At 44.8% G+C, this 26089-nt stretch overlaps 2 protein-coding genes across 2 annotated transcripts in view; one reads left to right on the top strand and one right to left on the bottom strand.

Annotated features, from left to right (window-relative positions):
- LOC8029178 (segment polarity protein dishevelled homolog DVL-3) overlaps positions 1-1702 on the bottom strand; it is a 46629-nt gene extending 44927 nt beyond the window's left edge. Inside the window, exons 1-2 of the mRNA XM_029989630.4 lie at positions 1247-1702; positions 628-697 (exon numbers count right to left, since the gene is read on the bottom strand). Of these exons, the coding sequence (XP_029845490.2) occupies positions 628-697; positions 1247-1407 (231 nt within the window). The 5' untranslated portion in view covers positions 1408-1702. The remainder of the gene's footprint in view (positions 1-627; positions 698-1246) is intronic.
- A 242-nt stretch (positions 1703-1944) lies between these two features.
- Positions 1945-26089, top strand: part of LOC8029177 (DNA damage-binding protein 2) — a 30442-nt gene continuing 6297 nt past the window's right edge. The window contains exons 1-7 of the mRNA XM_029989646.4: positions 1945-2435; positions 8161-8364; positions 9512-9657; positions 11416-11515; positions 16260-16443; positions 22924-23066; positions 23755-23913. Coding sequence (XP_029845506.2) covers positions 2154-2435; positions 8161-8364; positions 9512-9657; positions 11416-11515; positions 16260-16443; positions 22924-23066; positions 23755-23913 — 1218 coding nt within the window. The 5' untranslated portion in view covers positions 1945-2153. The remainder of the gene's footprint in view (positions 2436-8160; positions 8365-9511; positions 9658-11415; positions 11516-16259; positions 16444-22923; positions 23067-23754; positions 23914-26089) is intronic.

Here is a 26089-nt window from a genome sequence, read left to right as displayed (position 1 = left end):
TATGAACAGTGGAGCGCAATAATAATTGCCTTGCTGACTGTTCACTGCAAAGGCAATATCTGTGCAGTCATGACTGACCACGGAATTCACAAACCTCATTCCAATTGAGGCGCCCCCCTACTTGCTCAAGGAAGGCGCTAAGGCTGGCATTTGCCAATCGCAACAACAGACAGACGACCCTCGCACCATTCTTCAGGAAAGGGAGGGATGCCTCAATTGGAGTAACATTTCTGAATTTGGCAGTGAGTGTGCACGTCAGCGCTTATTACCCAGATGCCCGCAACCAGCTGTGCCAACACGGTGATGCCTCAATAATATGAACACACTCACTGACCCCCAAAAATCGTCCATAATAATGAGACGAAAATGCACGTGTTTATCCAGTTCGTTCTCAACTCTCATCTTGTAGCGGGGTTCCCATATTAATTGGGTCCATATTAGCGAGGCACTACTATGTCCCCCTTTGGGGGTCAGAGAAACGGTCAACTCACAGGTAGTGTTTCTGAACGAAGGTAGAACAGGGCGTGTGCTATAAGTATGCATTAGCCCTGCCTGCTATCGTGCGGTAAACAGGACAAAGGTCGCAGGCACGGGTAAGATTCCGTTATCTCGCTGAGCAGCACATACCCAGGAAACCACCCGGCCATTGAAGCAGGGAAGCTTGGAGTCATCCTCCACGATTTCCTCCTTCACAACTCTGAAAAACGCAAATAAAAAAAAAAGAATAGATAAATAAATAAGTAAAAAGTTCTTTACGCTTGGAAACACCCGTTCAATCGTTCAATCGGCCATGACATGTCGCACTCAACTTCATGCACAGAGTTCGAAAAAATTATCATAACTGCGAAACGCTAGGGTACCGAACGGTTCAAACACTTAATTAAGCGCGTCTAAAAGGCTAACGTTTAAGACAAAAACATGTAAAGTTAGTTGTACTGCGTGCGAACTAGCAATGACTAAAAGATCGGCAGCAGTACAGCGGTATGATCTACGAAGTCTACGTACCAGAAAGAGCACTCAAAAATTGGATCTCAATCATTTTCTGAGCACAGGATAGCGATAAAACCCGTCACCAAGCCCAATCGGCGAGTCCCGAAATGGATATTCACGAAGGGTAGAATAAACTTGAAAACGTAATGCCTGCTTAACGCCCAACACGGTACTTTAACACATGGGCTTTGCCGCACCGCCCCTCCCACAGAATCGACAACTGCACGGAGACCGGAGAAAGCAACGATCAACTCACCCGAAGTCATCGTCCATGGATCGGAAGAAAAATTTGTAATTTGGCCTATTGAGAACATTTTTAAAGTCTGCTAGCGTGACGCGATCTGGAGGAACAAGCACCTTGACCAGGTACGGGGTGTCTTCGTCGTCGATGTGATACAGTATTTTTGTTTCCTCCATCTCTCCGCGTTTGCGTGAAGTGATCCGACGGAACAACAACCGATCGGCTCAGAGCCTCATTTTTTTGACGTCCACGCCAATATGGCGACGGCGCATCGGTAAGCTGCTCAGAGCAGTTCGTCTTCGCGCCGTTCCCCCTTTTGACGGTCACACACACACATCGTAACGCAGGGATCTTCGCTGCATGCACGTAGATGCAGCGGCCACAGGATACGCCGTTTGCCCGGTTTACCCATCATCGTAACGAATCTCGACGAGCACAACACAACGTCCACAAACAACCATCACGCATGCATACAGGGACACGAGAAAAACAAATAAATAGAAAAAAAACAGAAGGCGTCTTATCAGTGTTGCTTACATAATTTCTTGCGTTTCTTCACGCACCTGGCGCGTCCAAGAAAATATGAGAAACCTTTCAGCTTACCAAAATAAAACAAAAATTATGTAAATAAATTATAGGCGAAGTCTGATGTGCGACAGGTGAACAATTTACTAGAAAGTTAATCGCAAGGATTTTAAGATACGCGCCAGATGGCGCCAGAGTAGATTAAATGTCCGATTTTCAGCGCGCTTTTGCGTGTGATGTGCAGGACGTGATGTGTGTGCGTAAACGAAGGTAGATGCACGATTTCGACACCACGTTGACAGCGTGCAGGTCGTGTGCTTGGTATACTTGCCACTAGATTTCTGCTGTGGAGGAACGTGAATGAGATTGGAAAGACCGATTCACAAGTCGTCTGGACATGGCTCCTCGTCGGAAAGCAGCACCGAAACCGGACGCCGTTGACCAAGGTAGAAGACGGAGTTCGAGAACCGCGGGGCGCGGAATAGCGAACGATCCTGCCCCTGCGGCTCCAGCGGCCAAGATCAAGGACTTGAAGAAGGCCAATGCAGTTGCACGCAAGAAGGACACAGCGGAAAGCAATGCTGTCACGCCTGGGCTACCTGTCCGACCAACGAATCTCATCCAATACCTGGACGGCTTCATGCGCCGTGATAAAAGCACGAAGCAACTCCTTGCGGAGGTAGTGTACCCACCCAGTGATATATATATATTTTTTTATTAATACCATTTCTCACACGTGGAGAAAAAAAAAAAAAAAAAGGTTTACGCGTCTGGCTTGCGTTATATTGGGCTTGCGTTTAGCGCGCTCCAACAAAACCACGTGGTTCCCGACTGCTGTCAACAAAGGGTCTTGGGGTCTGTAAATCAGGCAAAACTCTGGGATCAATTAAACGGATATTATCTAAACGTAAATTTGATTAAGTTTCTAGAACAGATATATGCAATTAACATGGTAGTTATGATTTAGGAAGCCGAAACCACAAAACCAGCAGTAATAAAAAGGACTTGGGCAGGGTTGCCCATTGTCTTCCCTGTTCTTTGTGACATAATTTAGTAAAAAAAAAATAATAATAAAGAAAAAAAGATTAAAGCACTGTAATTTAGCATTTAATCTGACTTACATAGAGGGAGGGAAAAAAGTAAATCAAGTTTTACTATGGCTGATGTATGCACATGACATTGTACTTGTAGCAGAGTCAAGAAACAATGCAGGTACCAATTAGAATTTGTGGCGGAAAAGGGGACACTTTAGGCCTAAACTTCAGTAGAGGAAAACCCGCAGGATACTGCCAAGTGTCCCAAAGAGCGGCCAGCCTCTTTAAATCGACTGCAAAGTTTGGTTTCTTAACCATCGTGCTATGATTTTGTGCAGCGTTGCCCTCAGATGGTGCTTTTTTTTTTTTTTTTTTTTTAATTTGCAAAGAGTGAATTTATCTGAGGAAAAAAAGTAAAGAAAGAAAAGGGCTTAACTCCTATGGAAACGCAGTGAAGCCACCGGTCTTCAAACAATATGGCGACATTTTGCACGGGACGCAAGAGATGGCGCAAGGGGTCACAACGCCAACTGCTGCCAACGAACGAGCATACGGCACCAAGAGCCGGCGTCATTAGCAGACAATCTTTATGACTCAAAAGCGGCTCGAGCTTTTGTGAAATTAGTTTCCAATGCATTATTTTATCGTCCTTATAATAAAACACATTGAATTGACACATAATCGATTACAAGAATAGTTTGCCAAGGTATTTTGACTTCTTTTTTTGGGGGGTACTTATGTTGTCTGCTTTGCAGCTCCTTGTTGTATCACGCCCGTTTTTGATTCTGCGACTGTCGCTGCCTGCTGAACGCGCGCCACTTTTGAGTCTAAAAGATTGTTTAGTAATGACGTCCGGGGCCGTATGTTTGTTGGTTAGCGACAGTTGGCGTCGTGACCGCTTGCGCCATCTCTTGTCTCCCGTGCCAACAACTCCGTATTGTTTGAAGACCAGTGGCTTTGCTGCGTTTCCATATGAGTTAAGCATTTTCTTTCTTTACTTTTTCCTCAGATAAGTTCACTCTTTGCAAATTTTACAAATAAATGCACCCTCTGTGTGCAACGCTACACAAAATCATAGTGCGATAGGTTAAGAAACCGAATTTTGCAGACTATTTAAAGAGCTTGGCTGCTATTTGGGACGTCCGGTAGTTCATAACGACGCGGAGGAGGAACCTCTGGAGATGCAAGGCACTGTAATAGAATATCTAGAAAAGTACAAATATCTGGGAGTATGGTTAAATGAGGGAAGAAAGTATCTAAAAGAACATGAATATATTGTAATAAAGAAGGGCAAACGGGATTCAGCTATTATGAAACACAAGGCACTCTGGAACTATAATAGATATGAAGTCGTTGGAGGTTTATGGAAGACAGTCTTGGTGCCAGGACCGTCATTTGGGAATGCAGTATTGTGTATGAGGCCAGAAATCCAGGCAGGTTTAGAGATACAGCAAATTAGTGTGGGTAGGTTGATTGGGGGCACATTGGAATACACCAAATGAGGATTATGGGGGATATGGGTTGGTCATCTTTCGAGAGTAGAGAAGCGATCGGTAAAGTAAACTTTGAACAGCTGAAATTAAGGATATGTGGTGGGCAGGGAAAGTACAAATATCTATACATGAAAAGTCTAAACACTAAGTGGACAAACCAAACCTGTAAGCTGAGATCTAAATACATTCAACGAGGTGGAGCTGATCAGAGCACATCAGTAGAAAAGGGAGTGAAGGAGACTGAGAGAAAATTGTGGGAAGAGAGAATGCAGGGGAAATGAGCTGTAACCATATACAGGGCGAAAAAGCAAGAAATAAAGAAGGGACAGTTGTATGATAATTCATTGGGGAGCTTATTGCTGTTTGAAGCTAGAAGGGGTGCTAAGAACGAAAACTTATATGGCTAATTTCCAGGAAATAGACACTCTATGTGACGTATGCAACCGCAAAAGGGAAACTATAGAACATGTAATTTTAAGGTGCACGGGGCTTCGTCCCACCCTCTTGGGGGGAGGGGGGGGGGGGGACGGACTGACTATGGATTTGGAGGGGGCACTAGGATTTGCAGACATGGATGGACGAATAGATAGGGAAAGAATTGTGGAAACTAAGAGGAGATTGGAAGATTCGTGGAAAGGATGTAGGGAGGGGTGAAAAGGTACACATAGCAGAGCGCGTTGGATAGATTACAGTTCACACTGAAAGAATAAAAACACAGAAAATACACGAGGGACAGACACACAGTTCTTTCAACGAACAACTACAACTACATAATGGGCATCATTTAAATGTAGTTGCTCGTTGAAAGAACTGTTTGTGTCTGTCCTCGTGTATTTTCTGTGTTTTTATTCTTTCAGTGTGAACTGAGGGGTGAAAATACAGATAAAATAACTAATGGGAACTCTTTAAAGGGGGGAGTGTTGCATTAGAACAAAATTTATACAAACTTTAAAGACGAAGGTGTGACAAAATGTTAGGCTAGGGGGCGCAAGCTGCTCCCCATAACAAAGGGTATAGCCATTACCATTCATCCATCCAAACCTTTCATGTGGTTCCCCCAGTTCTCCTTCTCCAACCTCCCCCCCCCCTTTTTTTCCCTTTTAATTCTAAACAAAAAAACAAACAAAAAATCTTGTTATTAAATCTGAAAGAAACAAAAAGAGTAGCCCTTGGGGGTGTAATTAAAATGAAAGATTTCTCTGGCAACTGCTTGACTATGTCAGCCAAGTAGCAATCATAATACTGTAGGCGTTGCCTACCAATACAAATAAAATGTTGGGGCACGTTTATTTTGGGTGTACTACTGACGTGCCAGAGTTTGTGAGCATGTTAGCAAAACAACAAGGGCACGTGGAAGAAGAAGTCTAGGGTGTCTAAAAGAACCAGGCTTGATTTAAAATGTGTTGTAAAAATCAGCACCTGCACATAGCAATCTAAACTTTTCATCAAAGGTGTATTTTATAGGTTGGTTTTATCCTGTAAAATTACAAAGCGTAGCTTCTTTTCTGTAAAATATAGAGCCAAAAGACTTGCCAGGGTCAGTAGCGGACGACAACGCATACGACTGAGTCGAGTGGCAAGGCACGTTGGTTGCCCGTTCGTATTGATAGATAGTGTCGGGAGCAGTGTCAGGAGGTGCAGCCAGCCAGCAAAAGAAAGCAGACGACACACAGAAGAAATCTGTCGGGAGCAAGAGTGCAATCATTTATGCAACAGCTTTTTCTTTTTCTTTTTTTTTACAATGAAATTGTTATACGCTAGGGTCTGGGGAAAAATGCCTCCTCACATGTCGACAGAAAACTCCCCATTTGTCATGGCAAACATGAATAAATAAAAACAAACAGAGGTGGCAACCAGTATGAGTAAGCCTTCCTTGGCGTTATCAGATAGTGAGGTCCTGATTCCTTGTTATCATTTCTAGGCATCATCCGAGAGGTTGTCCTAGGCGTCGTCCTCGAGATCGTCCTAGACATCGTCCTAGAAGTCGTCCTCAAGGTAGCCTTGAGGTCGTCCTCAAGGCGTCTTTCTAGAAGTTGTCCTTGAGATGGTCCTCTAGGCATCGTTCCAAAAAGCCGTCCTTTGGGTCGTCCTAGACGTTGTCCTCAAAGCCGTCCTCGAGGTTGTCCTAGGACTTGTCCTTGAGCTCGTCCTAGATGTCATCCTTGAGGTTGTCCTAGGCGTCGTCCTTGAGGTCGTCCTAGGCGTTGTCCTTGAGGTCGTCCTAGACGTCATTCTAGAAGTCGTCCTTGAGGTCGTCCTAGACGTCGTCCTCTAGGCATCATCCTAGATGTTGTGAAGATAATTAACCAGTATGAGTAAGCCTTCCTTGGCATTATCAGATAGTGAGGTCCTGATTCCTTGTTATCATTTCTAGGCATCATCGGAGAGGTCGTCCTAGGCTTCATCCTCGAGGTTGTCGTAGAAGTCATTCTTGAGGTCGTCCTAGACATAGTCTTAGAAGTCGTCCTCTAGGCGGCGTCCTAGAAGTTGTCCTTGAGATGGTCCTCTATGCATCGTTCAAAAAGCCGTCCTTGGGGTCGTCCTAGACGTTGTCCTCAAAGCCGTCTTCGAGGTCGTCCTAGGAGTTGTCCTTGAGGTCGTTTGAGGTCGTCCTGGGCGTTGTCCTTGATCTCGTCCTAGATGTCGTCCTTGAGGCCGTTTTAGGCGTCGTGCTTGAGGTCGTCCTAGACGTCATTCTAGAAGTCGTCCTTGAGGTCGTCCTAGACGTCATTCTAGAAGTCGTCCTTGAGGTCGTCCTCTAGGCATCATCCTACATGTTGTGAAGATAATTAACAGCTTCGCTGCTTCTCCATCTTCACGTAAAGTGGAAGGGCTCTACAATTTTTAATTTAAGTTTTGCTGTTAGTGTTTTCATTTATATTTAAACCAAAGGTACATTACAAAAAGAATATGTTAATTTTAATAGACTACAATCGTCGTGAGCAGTCTCGATAAGGAGGTAGTGTCATCTATCAATACGTGCACCCTGCCACTTGACTGGGCCGTCTGTATCGCCATTCACCGTAATTGTGGCAAGTTTTCTGGTCCTAGTTTTTTTTTTCTGAAAGGGAGATATGCTTTGTAATTTTACAAAGTAAAACCGACCTGCCTTTGACACCTTTGACAAAAAGTTTAAATCGCTTTGTGCAGGCACCGATTTTTATGGCCCATATTTAGATCAGGCCTGCTTATTTCAATCACCCTATTTACAAAGGACATAAATGGCTAACCACTTTTAACTAAATAGAATCAAAGGAAATTGAATTTGGGTATGATGAACCCACAGGGGGGAAAAAGCTGCATACTGGACCGGTCATCCTGTTCCACCTTCTCCTCATTGGGCAAATTTTCCATGGCCCAAGAGGTCATGTTGCATTTTTAGAGTTGCAGCCAGCCTGCCAGAAAGGTTTGGGACATGGCCACCATACTCTTCCTCCTTGCTGTCCTTACGGCCGCTGGAGGTCCGTGTTTCAATGGGCTGTCACGAAGGTGAATGGGTGCAGTGCAAGCGAGCACTGACTTTATTTTTATGCAGTGCTGAGGTGAACTACTTGGTTAACGAAGCAGTCGAAATCGAAACCATGCCAGTCCTCTTCATGACTAAACTGCTCCCATAATGCAATGTGTGCAGCGTTGCATGCAGGGATTTTTGAAAATGACTATTCTTAATTGTTGAAAATGTGGTTATTATTTGTACTTTATGTTATTCTGTGCATCTTTCATCATGTGTTTATTTTGTGTAGCCTTTGTTGTCTGCTAGATGTTCCTGTATGAAGAAAAATGAGGAATGTGCAGATTGGTCTCTGAGATCGCTAGAATAAAGGGATGCGTACAATAAAGGTTGTCTTTTTCCATGACCGTTTGCAATGTGTCGCAGTTCAAGAGGCAACTCCTCGCCGACAACATTCTGAAATTCGAAGTGAAGCCACCGACGGCAGGGCTGCAGTTTCAGCAGTTGGCACGGATCACTTGCATCGAGTGGCACCCCAGCCAGCCAGAGCTCTGTGCTTTCGGCTCCAAAACGGGAGAGATCGTCCTCTGGAATTCTTCGGCGCCCGACAAACGGACCGGGACTCCTCCGGTTAGATTTCTTTTCGTTCAAACCTGCATGTTTTTCTGCGTGTTGCATGCTATTATGACAGGCCTACTGGCCTACATTATGTTTGCTTTGGTGGACAATGGCTTTAAGATGACAAAGCCACTGTCAAGGTGAAAATAGGTCTTTCAGTTTTCTCGTCTCCAGCGCAAGCTTTCTACCTCTGATAACATTTTGGCATCTCATGAGCTTCGAGCATGCACATTCAAAGCACAATTAACAGAATGTAACGATTGAGTGTGTGCTGGAGTCCAGGCACCCAAAAGAGCTGCCCTGCTGTTTTTATTCTGTCAGTGGCTACTCAAAATTTCATTGTCTGTATTCAGTTTCCTAAATGTGCATGAAACGAGCTATGAGGTAAGCCCCATGCCTCATTCGGTAAGTCTACTTGGCATGCATGTATAAGAGAATTAGTATGGCTGTATGGACCATAACTCGTGGTTTCTTCAGTTTCTGGACATCCAAAATCCCCTTCATATAGTTAAAAAAGAAAAATTATGAAGCTTACAAACCTTGTTAACAAGGGCTATACATATTCTGATAGAGGGGGGAGTGTTTGCCTCTTAATTAAGCATCAGTACATGGCACAGCTATGCTTCATTTGTTTAAATTGGAAAGAACACTTTCCATATGTGTATATGGATTGCCAAAAGAATATTGGTACACAATTCCAGTATGTGTTCCTGATTGACGTGATCGAGTTCTGTCACTATAGGGCGACCCTCCATGTCATCTTAGATTTAAAAAGTCTTTCAAAAGTTGTTCTTGTTCTCTAATTTCATTCAGCTGATCTCAATTCTTCATATCTTTATGGGAATGGAAACTCTCCTGTAGGGCAGCAGCTGCTGGAGCAAAAGCCAGTTAATAGCCGGGTCATGCGGTCACAGCTCGGTGATACCAGTTATATCTTTTTTGACTGGCATACTGTTTTTGGCTATTTTAATCAGCTTCGAGTTTAGCCACAGGCCAACTGTATACACACTTCCTTCTTTTTGGGGGCCAAGCAGGGAATGCAAACTCTAACTCGATTCTACTTTATAGCTACAGAAGCATGCACATATCAGGAAATGAGTTTGCATAGAAACTTGTCCATCTTTTCTCAGGCTGTTCAGTCGGGCGTTTCTTGATGCAGATGGGCAATGGGGGTTCAGTGGCTGCAATGAAGTTCCTCAAGGGCGATGCACAGCGGATGTACACGGCCACACTTCTTGGACGGGTGATGCTGCAGGATTTCGGCGGTGCCCAGCCCCAAGTCTTCAGCGACACGAACAGTCACGAGTGAGCGTCATGTTTTCAAATTTTGTTGTAGTCGCTGTTGTAGGTTTTGTAATTTCCTACATTTACAGATTTTTGAGGTGCTCAAACTCTGATTTCCGTGGCTCCGTGGCTAGAAATATATGTGCCTTAAAATCCTGCCGTCCCCACGTTGCTGAAAATATAGCACTTTTTAAATTGAAACATAAGTACCGCCGCATGTTCATCAACGTTCCTGTTCTTCTTTAAATCATGCGCTACTGCAAAAATCCTTCTTTAAGTCAAAGACTTCCGTGTCGAAATATTGATTACCTTTTCTCTCGATGGGCTTTCTTTCGAGAGGGACCCCGGTACGTGAAAAATTTGCTGAGGAAGAAAGTTGGTGAAGAGAAATGAGCTAAAGCAAAGAAGGCAATGTCTGCACACTGAACCTGCACAGTGCGATTATTTGTCTCAAGTTCAGTCATTGCACAAAGCGCTCAAAGAACTTTTTGACCCTGGCTCGCAATGTCTTGCATCAATGTGCTTAGGTTGTTTTTTTGTCTGTGTTTTTAGCTTGTACCTCGCCTGCTGGCCTGGCAATTACGTGCCGCTGGACTGTTTTTTGTCGTATGCTGGACAGTTATATTTTGCCTACAATTTTGGGGGCGTGGTTTCGGTTTCGATCGAAGAGCCGTTGTCTCCGCTTGAGTGACGAAGCATGCGCAAATCAAGCCTGCTGAAGTTGCCCTCATGTGCATGCAAACATGATTGCACGACCAAGGCACCAGCCGGGACGCTTGCAATCCATTGTTTCATGTTTGCTTACTTTTGACAAAAATCTGGCATGTTGGGAACCATTAAAACAGTAGCAAGCGGTCTTTCGGAATTGTTCGGCAATGCCTTCAGCACTGTACACTTGTGGGATGACTCTGCGGTAAAGACACAAGCAGCGGGTTCCGTCACAACACGTCACATCACAACAGAACACAAAGTGCCCTTCGTTTGTCCAGCACTTAAAACACATATTTTTATTTTTCTAAGAATAACTGCTCCAAAAGCCACTTTAGCTGCTCCGAAACACTGTTTTGGTTGCTTCAAAAGCCAATTTTGCTGCTCCAAAACACTGTTTTGGCTGCTCCAGAGGCCACACTTGCTTCTCGAAAGCACTGTTTGGGCTGCTCCGAAAGGTGCTCCAAAATGGCTTAAAGCCAGTCGCATCACTGAGTCACATCACAGCGCCGCCGCAGCTCCGTGACGTCAAGCCCGTGTCAGTCGATAGAAGAAGACGAGGTGATCAGAGTACTATATGAAAATATAACAGTGAAGATAAAACAAGGGTATGTAGAGAGTATTGAAAACATAATATGAACAAGACAAGGCTACACAGGCATCTCTTTCATTGTGTCATTCCTTGTCTTGTTTGTTTACTGTTTCTATATGCCCTGACCTCCACCTTCCTGCTCTTCAGCTTGTAATGTAGGCTTGCAAATCTTTTCTTTTAATATAATACTGAGAGAGAATTCAGCAATGACCTTGCCAATTGTTTAATCCAGGGGCATAGACCTAGAGACAAAAGCTATTTAGCTCCATTGAAATGATGCTGACATTTTAAGTTTACCTTGCTGAAGTATTAATCACACTAAAACCTGAGTTACCTTTTTTTTTAATTTTAAGTATCTCGTTTACATTTTAATTATGTTTTCCAACAATCCCTCAAAAACCTTTTGTAGCATTATAATAGTATAAACACCCAGTGGCAAGTACTGCGACGCAGATGGTTTTCTTTCTTCACAATTTCAGGGTCTGGTTCACGGCTCTTGACGTCTGCTACCAGCAGAAGTTGATACTTGCTGGAGACAATGTCGGCAAGGTTTACGCCTTTTCACCGGAGGGGAAAGTGGTGAGTTTACTTTCCTTGTTCATTATGGCTGGTACCTATGCAGAGAGCAAGTCGTCTGCTTCTTGCACAGGAGCTGCAGTGACGTCAGAATTACACTGAGCTCTGATTGGCTTTGATGTAAAGGATACTGGGTAGACCTCAATGCTAGATGCCTTGAGGTGTACCGACCATTTTTTTCAATCAGCCGATAAGAGCTCGGCGCTCTGACATCATCGGAACCCGTGTGCAAGAAGCGGACAAACTTGGGCTCCGCATAGGATAGGGTTTCAACTGATACATGTTTGGCGCTGCGCCGTGTAATGGTGCTCCATCGTCAATGCTCCATGCTAATCTCGGGGGGTGGAGCATTGTCTTCATTTCTGTGGCATGGTGGTCGGGTGCATTAACAGAAGCTGCAAAATCGCTTGTCAGGTGACTGTAGATAAAGCTATTTGTGGAACTGCATTATATCTGGGAAAGTTGGCAATATGCTGCAACGATTCCACCAAAGAAACAGTGGTACCAATAATAATGGTAATAATATTAATAATTTTTATTTGCACAGTTTTATTTTTTACTCATCAGCATGCAAGGCTAGGCAGAAAGATTAGGTCCCTTGCACAAGTGCACCTGCTAGCCCACAGCTGAGCGGGTGTAAACACATAAGCATATAAATACGCATCACTTATTATGAAGAAAGCAACACACAAACAGGGGACAGAGACAGACATGTGCAACGTTTCAATTCACAATAACATTTATTCGAAGCCTGCAGAATTCCGCACACAGAGACATTGGCTGAAGAAGGAGGGGAAAAGGGGAAGTAGATTGAAAGGTGGCGCATAACTGCAAAAACATGAAGGCAGAGTGGCCGACACACGTGCAATGACAGCGACGTCAAGCCAAGAGCATGTGACTGACAAAAACCAGACCACCATCCTCTCCGCCGCCAACCACCCTGCTGTTCTCCTGTGGACCAGCGGCCGCCGCATCACCCCCAAACATGCCAATCCCCGCCTCCCTGGCGCACACATGCACGACCCTTGGAGCCCCTGATGCCTGATTTCCCCCCTCCCTTCTTAGCTGCCGCGGTTGCTCCATGGCGTACCATACATATATACAAAAAGTTTCTTATTCACTAACTAGGGGGTGAGCGTGATCGTATCATCTCCGGTCGTGGAAAATCAACCTCCGGCCTCGGTGAAGGTGTCGCCACTTTAGAGCCAGATAACGTCATTCAGAATGCCTCATTCACCTCGCTACCACATCATTCCCGGTGTCCTTTGAGGATACGTAGTTGTTTTCAAATTTCGGAACGAATGTGTTGCAGCCTTTCGTGTGGACTGCAGTCAGGTGAAGAGAGCCCTCGGCTGGCGACGTACACTCCCTTTTGTACTCACAGAGGCGGTCATTCACGCGCCGTCCCGTTTGGCCGATGTATTCCGTGCCACACTGCAGGGAGATTGAATAAACCATTTGTGTGGTGCACCATACGTATGCTGTGCCATGTCTTTTTTTTACACACACTGGTAGAGAACTGCCTCCGTTTACCGGCTTACACATGGACTTCAGTTTAAAGCTGCATCTAAATGCAACCTTTTTCCCGTACCGGGTTGCCAGGGGCCGAACGCTGTGGATGTTCGGGATTCCGACCTTTCTACCACGTGGTAGGACTCGTGCTGAGCAGTGAGCTCTGTTTGCTACGAACTGCTGCATGACGGAGCAGGCCATGTCTACAGGGTAACCAGCCCCGCTCAGGCATTCAAACTAACTTTGTGTGCTCTGTGCCAGATGGTGGAGACACGACTTTGCACAGCCAAAGGAGATGAGAGATTTTATTATCCCCACCTTGACCGACCTCAAATGAAAGCTGCAAAAGGGAAGCGTGGGCTTCACTGATCGCTGTTTGTATGCACAGCAGATCCCCATTGGCGTCAATGTCATTCGGATGTCTGGGAATTGTGGCCCTTCATTTGTGGAGTCCTCGCTCTCAAAGTTGAGGCATTACACACGCGTTGGCCACTCTGCCTTCTCCTTGTTTTTGCAGTTATGCGCCTCCTTTCCATCCACTTACCCTTTTCCCCTCCTTTCCCAACCGATGTCTTTGTCGGCAGAGCTCTGCTGGCTTCGAATAAATGTTGCTGTGAACTGAAAACTTGTACATTTCTGTCCCCTGTCTGTGTTTTCCTTTCTTCGTATTAATTATTAACCCAACACGCTCGTCAAACTCATCAACGTATGAATACACCTACAGGAAAAACAAAACAGGCTACAAAGTGAAAATGATAAGTACACGCCCTCGTCCCCAACAAGGACCATAACGAAGGACACAGCACGGCACACCAAAACCAAGGTGTTTGTCTCTTCCCCTTTGAAAATGTCTTACTAGGTCCAGTTGGAATCGCAACTGGGAATCAACTCCCAACTAGGCCCCAACAACTTGTTACGGATTTGCAACAGATTGTTGGTTCAACCTGCGTGTGCAGTGATGCAGTGGATTAATTGTCCCGAGTGTTTGTTGAACTAGTTGATTTTAACAAACTACACACCTAACAATTTTGTTCCACCTTGTATGTTTTCTTTCGTCCCATTCTCTTTGGTGCATGTACCAGTTGCATTACCTTGAAAGCAGGCGTTCTGAAACTTCTCAATCTCAAAGAACACCTTACGGTCTCTGCATTGTCTTGGTGAAGTAGCTCAGAAGCCTACATGGTACTTTGTAAACAATAATATGCCTTCTAGGGAATGATGTAAAAATTAAATAGCGCAAAGGTTAGACAAAGGACAAAGGACAGAACATGTAGACAGGACAAGCGCTAACGCTTGTCCTGTCTACATGTTCTGTCCTTTGTCCTTTGTCTAACCTTTGCGCTATTTAATTTTTACATCATGCATATCCAACTAGCCCACCTCAATATCTTAGTACAATTTCTAGGGTATGCTTGGCGCCTAAAAAAAGACACTAACACCCCCCAAATTTTTTTTTTTTTTTCATTTTTTGTTAGGCATTTATTACGGTGTCTGAATACTACTTAATTAATATTTTGCTACAGAGTCTCATATTTTTTTAATAAAGCCAAAAAATGTAACTGCTCGAAACCGAAACCCTCACACAGCAGACGAAATGCGTTGCGGGATCTGTTTTCCGTGCAATTTCCTTGCAGTTATGTTTCTTCCGCTCGCTGTTCTGTATTTCAAGATGAGTTGTGATGTACATTTAAGGGTTGGCAATTAGTAGTGAGTGCCCGTGGTGACTTCCCATGATCGGCTCCGAAGAGAATACTCCCAAGATGTTGCGTGAAGAGCTGCCTCATATGTCCTGCATCTGAAAGTGGCATTCTGCGGCAGAGTGCACAAGTTTCTGAAAGGTCAACGGGTCGGAATCATTGGCTGGCCGCAGTTCCTGTAGAACAGTTACGGGAACCTCGGAAAGCGGACGCTACCCGATTCGTATGCTTTTTGCATTTGGTGGAAAGTGACTACATTCAGTTCGCAGTTGTCAAAAGTGGAATCCCATACCATTTAGTTCAGCGACGTATCATCCACATCAATTATTTTTTCAGTGATAACTGTAAAAAAAGAAATGTAAACATCGCAAAATGTTTGATAAAAAAAAAAAAAAAAAATGAACAGTACGCCCACACTAGGGATTGAACCCGTGCCCGCTGCGTGTGAAGTGGACGTCTTACCACTAAGCTACTGAAGGTACTCTTTCATTCGTAGTAATGCAGCCAGTTGACTGTATGTTGGAATGTTTGCTGCCGATTTCTGTCCAGCACATGCACTCCTGGCTTGAAGTCGGGCAGCACCACGCATTGGCCACATTCACACCTAGTAAAGAAACCGTACACGTGCGTATTTAACTAGAAGTATGCACTTCGTGTTTGACATATGAGCGAGCGATGTCTTCAGCCACAAGAATGGACGACGGCTCGGCGACGTCTTCGTGCAATCAGCTTGCTGGTCGGGCGTGTCGTACAGGATGAATATCAATTCGTTGGAATGGTCCAAAATTTCTCTTTGGAAGGAAGACAGGATTCGCCGGTACCGTGAATGACAGTTCTGAAGTAGAGGTCCCACGCCCGTCGTCCGCTGCCATCCGCTAGTCCCACGATACGCGAAACGATGCCATATTGACAATTATGCAGTGAACGCACAGAAGGCTTCCGGTTGTCTGTGCAACCTTTTTTATCAATCAACATATTTCTAGCTTTTTGGAGGCCACGAAAAATGGGTTTCATATTTTTTCTATTTTGAATATTGACGTGTGCCTTCAATGACCCACGACTGTGATTCAATTTGGTGGTCTTGTCTAAACCTTAGAAAACGGCCCGTGACCACAAAAAAGAGAGTGAGCGCGGTTCGAACCGGCCAGTTCTCGATCGGCGGTTTTCAAGCGGAAAGAAACCGAATTTTAAACCGTAAATTGTGTTCTGGGTAGTTGGGCTCTCATATGTCACGTACAACTAAAAACCTCGGCGAGCATGAATACCCTGTCAGTGTCCCTTAATCATGCTCCAATGAATGGCTCAGATCTTCTAATATAGTGCTGAACTTGTAAAACACTTTACTTGGGGATAGGGATGATCAAGGAAGTTTGAGAGCTTGGGAAACCCCTGAGGCCATTGAGGCTGTTCCAGGGAACACCAGGGTCCCCAGGAACCCTGTCTGAGAACCTCTGGTCAAGGCTTCGAATAAGTCTTGTGGCACGACCGCAAGCTGAGTCCACCACATTACGATTTTGAACTGCCTCGGATCTCTGCAGTTATGGCCCAATCCAGTGCGCCTGCACAAATCCAAGGTGAAGCACATTGAGTTCAGCAAGAAGGACCCCAACCTGGTGCTGACCGCCTCCGTGGACCACACGGTGAAGCTGTGGGATGCCCGCCGACTGACGGGACAGAAGGACTTCCTCTTTTCACTCGAGCACAAGCACGGTGTTAACTCAGGTGAGGCTGCTTTCTTGCTCTCTTTAATGGCAGCAGTGACAGGAATGGAAGTGCTGTGCCATTTGGGCCAAATCGCGCCCCGGCACACCTTGTGGCAAGGCGCCATTTTTGCTACGAATTTTGCCACACCTGCGCCAAGGTGAGCTCAAAGAGGAACTCTGCCAATTTTTTTAACTACCTAATTCAAAAACATCATCTGAATGCAGATGGCTTCCTGATCCGAAGTGCTATCTCGTTTCGCTAGGTTCACCCTAGTTAATTTAAAAAGTTATATTTTGTTCGCTGCCAAAACCAAAACATTGTTCGTACTAGATTTTTCGTTTTTCCCGCCATCTAAACGTGACGTCACCGCAGGGGCGGATCCAGACCTCCATTTTGGGGGGGGGCGGTTCCTCGGCGTAAAACGGGGGGGGGGGGGGGGGGGGGGGAGGAGGAGGAGGAGGAGGAGGAGGAGGAGGAGGAGGAGGAGGAGGAGGAGGGGGGAGGGGGGGGGAGGGAGGAGTGTTTATATTTTTTGTGGAGTCATCGTTTTTACTAAACTCTAATAACATAATATAGGTCTTGAGAGCTTTTGTATCGGTTTACCTGTAGCGGATGAACTCTTTGAACTTTCTGTGGCTATGCACACCAAGGCACACGCTCCCGTACTTTTGACTGCATAGCCTCAGAAAGCTGGGCATCTGGCCAACGCAATGTCTCTGCTCGTGCGGAAAATCACATGCAATTGCAAGCCTACCAAAGCTATATTCACGTGCACGCCACACGTGCCTGCTCGTATGAAGCACCAGTCAGGACGCTACACTGCAGCGTCCTGACTGTAAATTTGACCGTAAAATTTACGGTCAAATACCAGGCAGCTGATGCTGCCAAACTTGTACAGTAAAAATAACGGTGCACTGTAAATCTGGCTTACGATAAATTTAAACGGGGACCGTAAAAATCTACGGTCGGCCTTCAAATTTGCGGTAAAAAAAAAATTTACAGCGCGCCGTTATTTTTACGGTGCAATTTAAACGGCGAGAAAGGTGGTAGTATTCAGGTTTATAACATCATTGTATAGTGATGTTATGAACTCAATGATGTTATGAACCTCGACTGAACCAAGCACGTTTTGAAGGCTTTTAGCAAGTTGGCCGAACATGTATTGTTTGTACAAGAAATGCCGACGTTGAAATTCGTAAATGGTTTTTTGAACTGTTGATACCGGCATAAGAAGCGTTCCGTTGAACTTTAGGTACAAAAAAAACAAAACAAGGTCGTATTTTACGGCCTTTGTTTTTTCTCCTGCAGACAGAGACATTAACACGTCGTAGTTATCATTAGGGGATTGCATCACGTTAACAGCACTGTCTTCATTAGAATCCGCACTAGTCGACCGAGTCGAAGAGTCCTCAACCTGAAGCGGGCCTGCAGGCGATGCGCCGTCGCCCAAAAGACCCGTCACTCGTAAATGCACCCAGTTCAAATGTGCCGTGATCGAACTATGATTTCACACCTTCTGACAGTTGGAGCACGAACACGAAAACAAAATACTGTCGGTGATGTGGTCTTTTAGATGTTTTAGCAAAGCCTCCCTTGTGTGGCACTCCTCTAGGCATGGTGGCAAAGTGCACTGAAAGCTTTTCAAACTCCTCGAAACAAACCAAACTTCCCTTAGGCGTACCAATGCCTATGTCTTCTCAAAATATGACACCTGAGAGCATCATACGTAACAAACTGGCGACAGCATCCTTCGTCCACACACTAAGAATTCGAGAGCTGAAAACGTGCTCATCAAATTGCACAACCATCAAGCGTGCTTGAACAGAAACTACAAATTCTGCAAGTAAACATCTTTTAGAGTGTTGTATTTATGCCACCATTACACTATCCTTGCCAATCAAGCAGCAGATTGATAGTGAAATACCTGCCTCAAGTATCCAGTTGCCTTCCGCTCCAAATTTTCAGGTGCACAGAAATCCGGGAATGCCACAAACGAACAAGGACAAAATGGCGCGGAGACGGGTGGGAAGGCGGGAAAATGAACTGAACGTCAGCTTTTTCCACTTCTTTCCGCGTTGTCCCAACCAACGTTCCTTTCTTTTGTTTATGCTTCTAGCACGTCGCATTGTTGCTCTACTGTTTGCTCTTAGTTCTCTTTTTTTTCTTTTCTCAGTTAAGGCAGTTACGTTCTGCGTTGGCGCGGCTGGCGCGGACAAAGAAAAGAGGTGAAGGGGCGAGAGGAGACTCTCCGGGTTCCCGCAGCTCCCGAAAGGTCAAGCGTGGTGACCAATTAGCGAAGCGCGTCTTTTCTTTCTGTTTTCTTGCTCCATGAAGTTTTGCGTTTCCCTCTCGGTTTTTTTGCTCGTTTACGGTGCATTTCAGATAATTCCTCTTCACGGCGTACTTGTATTTTTTATTAGCGTATAGCGCCGTAAATTTGACGGTTACTTTTTACAGTGTATGCTTTCGAAGCTAAGCGCTTGTGAGCCCGAGCATGCTGGGTGCCGATAAAAGCTGCGCATAATGCCTGGTTACTACTACTGATATGTCAAAAAACACCTCGACCGCACGAACACTCGTGTGGGGGAAGCTCCAAAACTAATAGATTGCGTTTGTCCAAAGTGAAGTAGGTTAAGATGGGCCAAATGAGACGCGGGGCAAAATGCGACAGTTGGAGTGAAGGCACCCAACGAAAGTTTTTGTTTAGTGCCAGCTATCACCTAGACACAAGTTTCAAGCTTCACTGAGACGTGCCTTAGCCTGTTCACTTTGCGTGAGCCAGAAATGACTGCCTTTGGCAAGTCCTTTCCGGAGAAAAACAAATGCCGATTTGAGATTGCCAAGTTGACCGCCCGTCAAAGAGGTGCACAATTCCGCGCGAGATTTCGCTTCGAGAAGTACGCCCCGGTTGGCACAGACTTTCTACCAAGGTATAATTTAATTTCATTCCTAAGTTTTATTTGCTTCATGCAGACCAAATTTGAGTGTTCAGCGTGCTTTTTTTTACGGAAATAATTATTCACGTAACGGGATACGCGCGAGACAAAACGCGACAATGTGGCATTGTATGACGCGTGTGTCAATAATGTGCCAGTTTCCTGGTTGTTCCTGAGTCATATTTTCTTCTCGGTGTCTAGGAGGATCAAAACGTACAAAAGAAAGACAACAGGGGCTTCATGGCGCATAAGTAACACTACGAATGCTCTTGAAAGTGAAGCAACAGCGTCACTCCCTTCGCGTTGCCGCCACACTTTTTGGCGTACCAAGGGATGTGCTTTAAAAGTGAGCAAAAAGACAAAAAATGGAAAAAGCAATGGCTCCACAAAAAAAAAAAAAAAAAATGGCGACGCGTTTGGGGGGGGCGATTGCCCCCACCGCCCCCCCCTTGGATCCGCCACTGCGTCACCGGCGAGCAGCGACCGTGTGGTCGTTAATCGGGTATGCTCGTGCCTGCCTTTCTCGCGTCTAACAGTGAGAAAACGGACCCGTTTGTGCTATTTGAAGTTGAGAAAAGTCTCTAGTTGCACAAAGTATGACCTTGGCCTATTTGCTAAACTATGAGAATAAAAAAAAAGGGGAGGCACTTCAGGTTTTGAAAAAATCCTTTTTGCAACTTCATGCGCTAAGGCTTGCTAGTTTCATGAAATTGCTAGCAAATCTGTTGTCTTTCTATCTGAAACTGGCAGTTACGCTGGCAAAGGAAGGTCAAAGAGTCATGCAATACATTTTATGACAAATTATCCAAGCACCGCGGAGAAAAATCTGAATGTCGGTACAGGTGCCCCACATGCTCGTTTTAGAAAGTTACTGTTGCAGATGCCCACAGATGTAACTGTACTCTTGTTGCATGTGTATGCTCCTTGGTGCTTAAAGAGACACTGACACCCCCAAATATTTTTTTTAATTTTTTTGCCAGGCAATTTATTATGGTGTTAGAAGATACACAAATTTGCAATCCCTTTTTTGACAAGTTTAGAATGGATAAGTTATATGGTAACAGGGGCTTCTTGGCTCTAGGCTAGTAACTCCCACGTAGGTGACGCTTAGAGAGGGTGAGCTTGAGTCGAGAAACTGTATGACACTATTTACTGGTACCTCAGGCTGGAGAGGTTAGAGAGGAAGAAGGGCAACACCAAAAACAGTCAAGAGACAAAAACTCAAGATCGGCTCATGTTCAGCACCAAGTTTCAATGATCTACTTTTAGCGCATCTTGACACAGTCCTTTCGAACCGCCTGAGGGCTTTGAATGTAAGAAAGGTTTTTAGGTTTGTTGATGATTTTTTAGTCTTTCTTGACCAGGATGCGCCCCACTTCCACTCGACTGTGGACAGTCTCTTGACCGTTTTTGGTGATGCCCTTCTTCTTCTCCAACTTATGCATGAGGTGCCAGTAGTTAGTGTCATACAGTTTCTCGACATCAAGCTCCAGGAGGGGGTCTTTTTATTGATAGTCGTGTTAGTAGATATGCTGATTTTTGCCAGAACCTTGGAGGAATTGTATTTACAAACTAAATTAACTACCGCGTGTAAAAGAGGGATTGAGAGAGAGGCTTGATCTCAACTGAAGTGTTGGGCTGTGCTTCAGTTTGCAACCATTTTTTAAACAACCATTGTAAATTGAACCTACTCTGACCTAAGTCTCATTTCTAAAGAAGGCTGTGTGTTCTTCTTGCATCTTATCTATTCGACTACAAAAAATAATAACTAATATACTTCAGTACTATCAAAAAACCCTCAATCATAGGAACTCATTTAGCAATGCAATCAATTGCAGATGCAAATGTTATTTTTTTTCTATTAGGAGAGAGGAGGCAGAGAAGTTTTAATTTTCAAGTGATGGGCGAACAGATGCTGGTGTCTGCTTCAAAAACATCAGTGACTGCTCCAAACCAATATTTTGCCTGCTACTAAACCTGGTACAACCTGCTACAAAATCACTGAAGTGACCTCATAGTTTAATGGCTTCACGCTATTGCTCGCTTATCTCTGAGGACAGCTATCCTTGCAGCTAGCTCATATTTTTCTGTCGGTATTGTCAGGTTTGGCAAGTTCTGTAAAGCAGAAGGAGTTCAAGCCGACAGACTGCTGAGATGATCATTATTGGCCGGTGGTACATGTGCAACAGGCTATGTCAGCAAGCTTGCAAATCTGGTTGGATGTGTGTAAAAGTCAAAAGGGTCGATAGGTTCCTTGCATGTCTGCTTGGCGTATAATTTGAAGGGGAGCCATCTTCATGTGTGTGGAGCAGATTCTCCGTCTGCCTTTATGGATACTGCTGATGAAGCTAAATTTACATGTATTCCCGTCCTACCCCAACCAAGAGGTGATTTGAATAAAAAAAAAAAAAAACGAGGCTTTGAGCAGCATTTTAATGTCTAAGCATAAAACAAAAAGTTATTGTGGATGGTTCCTTAAAGCGACACCTTTGTTCTTTCTATTTAAGCTTTTAAGTTTGACAACGTTATAGGCAACCTTTTCTCATAGATTGTGAATAGACTTAAAGGGGTCATGAAACGCTTTTCCAACTTTTTCCTGTTTAGCTTTTCTCCTCAACTCATAAATCGCGCATTCCACCAAACAGTTCAAGAAGACGAAAAGAGGGGAGGCCCCTCTTGTTCGGAATCTGGTTTATGTACCCGGACAGAGCCATTGTCCCCCTAGAAGATTAGCCGTCGCTCAAAATTCAGACAAAAGTTGCTTTCCCTAACCCGTTCACCCCGGAGCTGACAGTGCTGTGAAAGCTACATGCTCGTTGGGCCAGCCACACTTGCCACATGATCACGCTCCTTCGCGCATACCCACACGCAAAGATTGAGGTCAGGTGATAAAGGGAGGCGGCTGATTGGTTCGGCAAGCGCGTAGCTTCCACCACAATGTCAGCTTAGGGGTGAAGGGACTAAGTGGTTTTGTGTGACGTCAGTTTGGACCTGATGACGCGCTTTTGGGACCGCGGATGTATCACTGTGAAAAGGCAGAGAGCTTACGAAGGGGAGGAGGTGCGAAAAAGTCCGCTGTGTTTTCAAATTTTCGCACTGAAAGTCAGGCTTTTGTCTTTCTACCTTTTTTCTTTTGGATTCACTGAACGATGTGCTATTAGTAACATCCCAATCGAAAATGATTTATCCCAACCCAAAATCCGTTTCATGGGCCCTTTAATGTCACTACTACGTGATGCACATTAAAAACTCCAGGCTGGCTGTGGTGCTGCATTGGCTAAATTTCTCATCTACAGCTGAGACACCAGATGCCCACTGAGGCTGAATAACTTCCGGCTGTCTAAACACAGCACAATTACCTTATAAAACCATCTGTCTAGATATACACTGACCAGAAGTGCTCCAGGGCTGTGTCTGATAGGTAACGTTATGTGCCATTGTGTCCTCACATAAGTGGTTGCATGTGGGCACAACGCACTTAGTCATGCTGAAGCGCAAATGTGTGAGGTAACGCTCAGATGGAATACGCCAGGAATTCCCTCTTTTGGTGCATCGCCGACAGGTTACTTCAGCCGAGTGGACGGCAACTCCATCCTGACTACAGACCAGAACAGCGAGCTGCGAGTGTACAGGGGTCCCCTCTGGCAAGACGTCACAATCATCCGGCAACCGCACAGGCAGTTCCAGCACCTCACAGCAATGCAGGTCGATCACTTTATGCTAGCCCTCATTGTTGTCATTCCCAAGACTTTGAAAGAAATTTCAAGAACCACTTTTCTTCTCATCTTTTTTTTTAGAAGGCATTACTGAGTTTGATGGTTCTCCAACTGCCCTAGCACTGTGCAGTCGAGTAGATGTCGATGGTGCATACCACAAGTATTTCATGTCTAGCATATATTTTACTGTCTGTGGAAGGGGGAGATTCAAGTTGTGCTAGTATTGAAGCCTCCTGTTTGGAATATCTCTATTAATCAATTTGTTTTTCTTAGGTCTCGACCCGAAACGGAATGCCCTCTTTCTTTAAACAAAAGAGCATGTTTTCTGGAAAAGTAGACATGCATTATGCTGATGTATTTTTCAGAGGACCAGGGTAAAAACAAATTACCTGGTCACCAATTTTCGTTTAACTTCTTTTTTTTTTTTTTGGCTATAAGATGTGCGATTTGCAGCAAAAGAAAAATCAGGGGTTGTGTTTTTTGCACAAAAATTTAATCTTTTTTTTAAGCGGCATTATCCCTTTAAGCGACAGACAACAAACTCGCTTGTGGCTTTCAGTTTCTTTCCACTTCTGCTATGCAGTCATGGCGCTTGTTTAGTTGCATGAGGCACAAAAATCAGAAGTGGTGTGACTGAAGTATGTTAAAAACATCTTCTCTTTACTGCCTACTTCCAGGCAACCTGGCATCCCTCGGAAGACTTCGTCGTCGTGGGACGGTACCCTGACCCGAAGTTCAAGGAGAAGGACCTTCGTGGAATCGACTTGTTTGACGGCCACGCTGGCGTGATGCTGGGCAAGATTCGCTCGTCTCTCGCGCTGTCAGGAATCTACTGCGTAAGGGGCTTATTTCGAAACCGTGTTTGCATTGATTTTTTACGTGGTCAGCTCCACCATTGCTCTTGCTGGCCTGGCTCGGTCTATCAGATTTTTCAAAATCAAATCTCTCTGGCATTTGCATTTTTTTAATGCAATTTCCCAAAATATGGGCGTTTGCATAAGCGCTTTCCTTTCAAAATCATGACTCATGCTGCTTTTTTTTTTTTTTTAAGGGGAACCAATTCTTTATAGTTTTTTCTCGTTTGATTGAGAAATATATTTTTTTTTACCGCAGGAAGTGTTTTTTGCGGTGTTTTTCTGCGAGAAAATAATCGCGAACGAGCATCGAGAACGAGTGGCTCGCTGGGAGCGTCACACGATGTTGAGATTATACATAATGTTTAAAAAATATAAAAAATAATAAAGAAATTTAAAAACTTTAAAAACAAAAAATAACTAAGAAAAAAAACATTGTGCCAAAATTGCAGGCTGATTCTCAACAAAATATGTCAGCACTTAGCGCTAGGGTTCCGACTCAGCGAGGGATGTGAGTTCCGAACTTGAAACAGAGCACACTGTTGTCTTCGGTGAGCCAGTCTGTTCTCCTGGGCATCGACGGTTTTAGATGCAGCCACCTCAGCATCCCTCAACCACCACCTAAGGGATCTGCAGACTGTTCACTCTGTATTTGCAAAGTGTATATCCGGCAGTGAAGTTTGTCGGGCAGGAAGTTTGTCGAACCTTGGGACATGCTGTGCGCCGCTTAGGTCTGTGTAGTTGCATAAATTTCATAACGCGAGCGCAGTTTCAAAGTAGCCGTGAGTTAGCAGACAACACAACAATTTACGATACCAAGCCTGCGTGCATGTGCTTCCGAGCGATTTGAAAAATGCACGGCAGCGCATTCGCGGTGAACCACGCCTCTTCGTCGCGCCTGTCCCATCCCCTGCAAGAGCGATGTAAGATGCACAACAGCGCATGCGCAGCGCTGTTGTGCATCTGCAAGACCGAGGGAAAGTGGACTTAACGAGCGAACGAGCAGAGCAAAAAAGCACGGCGGGAATCGTGCTGCGGCCTCACAAAACTACTCCAGTCCAAACCACGGCCGTCCAAACGAAAGACGGCTGCATGCAGCAGGGCAAGGAGGGTTAACGCATTTAAAACATAGGAATGATGCCCCAACCGGGGTTGGTGCGGTGGCAGTCAGATTCTATAGCCACTGAGCTGCGTAGCACACCTATTCTGGAAGCATTCTGCTACTGGCAATATGTGCCGGCCAGGGCGGTGGGCATCGTACCGTGTGACCGCTCACTTCATTGAAGTCACACATCGTGCTAGAGCCATATAAGATAGTGCTTATGCACTGCACTCAATTGCTTGGTTAACGTCTCTGGCTAACGTCTCCGGTGCATAATGAAAACTTGCACAAATGACAATGGAGCACGGTTTGTGTGGGACACATTCTGTTCTCCCCGATCTTTGTCAGCATCATTGAGCCAGCGTAATTTGTTTAAATTTTTAATTCATTAGTTGTTTTTTTTTTGATAAATGTTTGTAGGTTATTATAAAAATTAAACTTTTGAACCTCAAATATCTTTTTCTGGTGCAAAAGCGGTTTGTGGTCTCTCTTTTGGGGTCAAAGAGATTCAGGTGCGCTAGAGATAATCTACTTCAGTTACAGCTTTCCTTTACCACGGTGAATGGTTATGTATAATTAGGGTTCCGTGTTTTCTGGGTTTATTTTTCTTCAAATTCGTGCATGGTTTTTGGGGGCTCTATTTGTTTTGACGCGGGTTCTGCTTAAGCTTTTCCATGTAGGACAACAAATGTGTGTTTATCTGGGCTTATGTAGAAGGGGCCGCAACGTGGGATTCTGCAATCTCCGTGGAGCATGCACAATACACAAATGCCCTTGGAAATCGTCTAGTCACTCACCGATAAGAGAAGGAAATGAGACGGGGGGTGTGGCTCCCAAAGGAATAGGCAGCCTCGTGGGCTTTATTCGGGGTGGATGCAAAAGTAAAACTGTAGACAAAAATTTCTTCTCGTGAATCTTCGGTTTTTCTTACTTACGGACAGCTCAAATTTGGGTCGTTCTTGTTTTTTTGAATTTTGATCAAACTGAAAGACTTTGGAATTAATTTTCAGGGTTTGTCAGGTTACACCAAGAACACAGAAACCTAATTACGATTGC

Source organism: Ixodes scapularis, unplaced genomic scaffold (genome assembly GCF_016920785.2).
Source record: "Ixodes scapularis isolate PalLabHiFi unplaced genomic scaffold, ASM1692078v2 PGA_scaffold1__304_contigs__length_218370807, whole genome shotgun sequence".
NCBI classification, from domain to species: Eukaryota; Metazoa; Arthropoda; class Arachnida; order Ixodida; family Ixodidae; genus Ixodes; species Ixodes scapularis.
The sequence above is the reverse complement of the archived record's forward strand: the minus strand, read 5'-3'. Positions and strand labels throughout refer to the sequence as shown.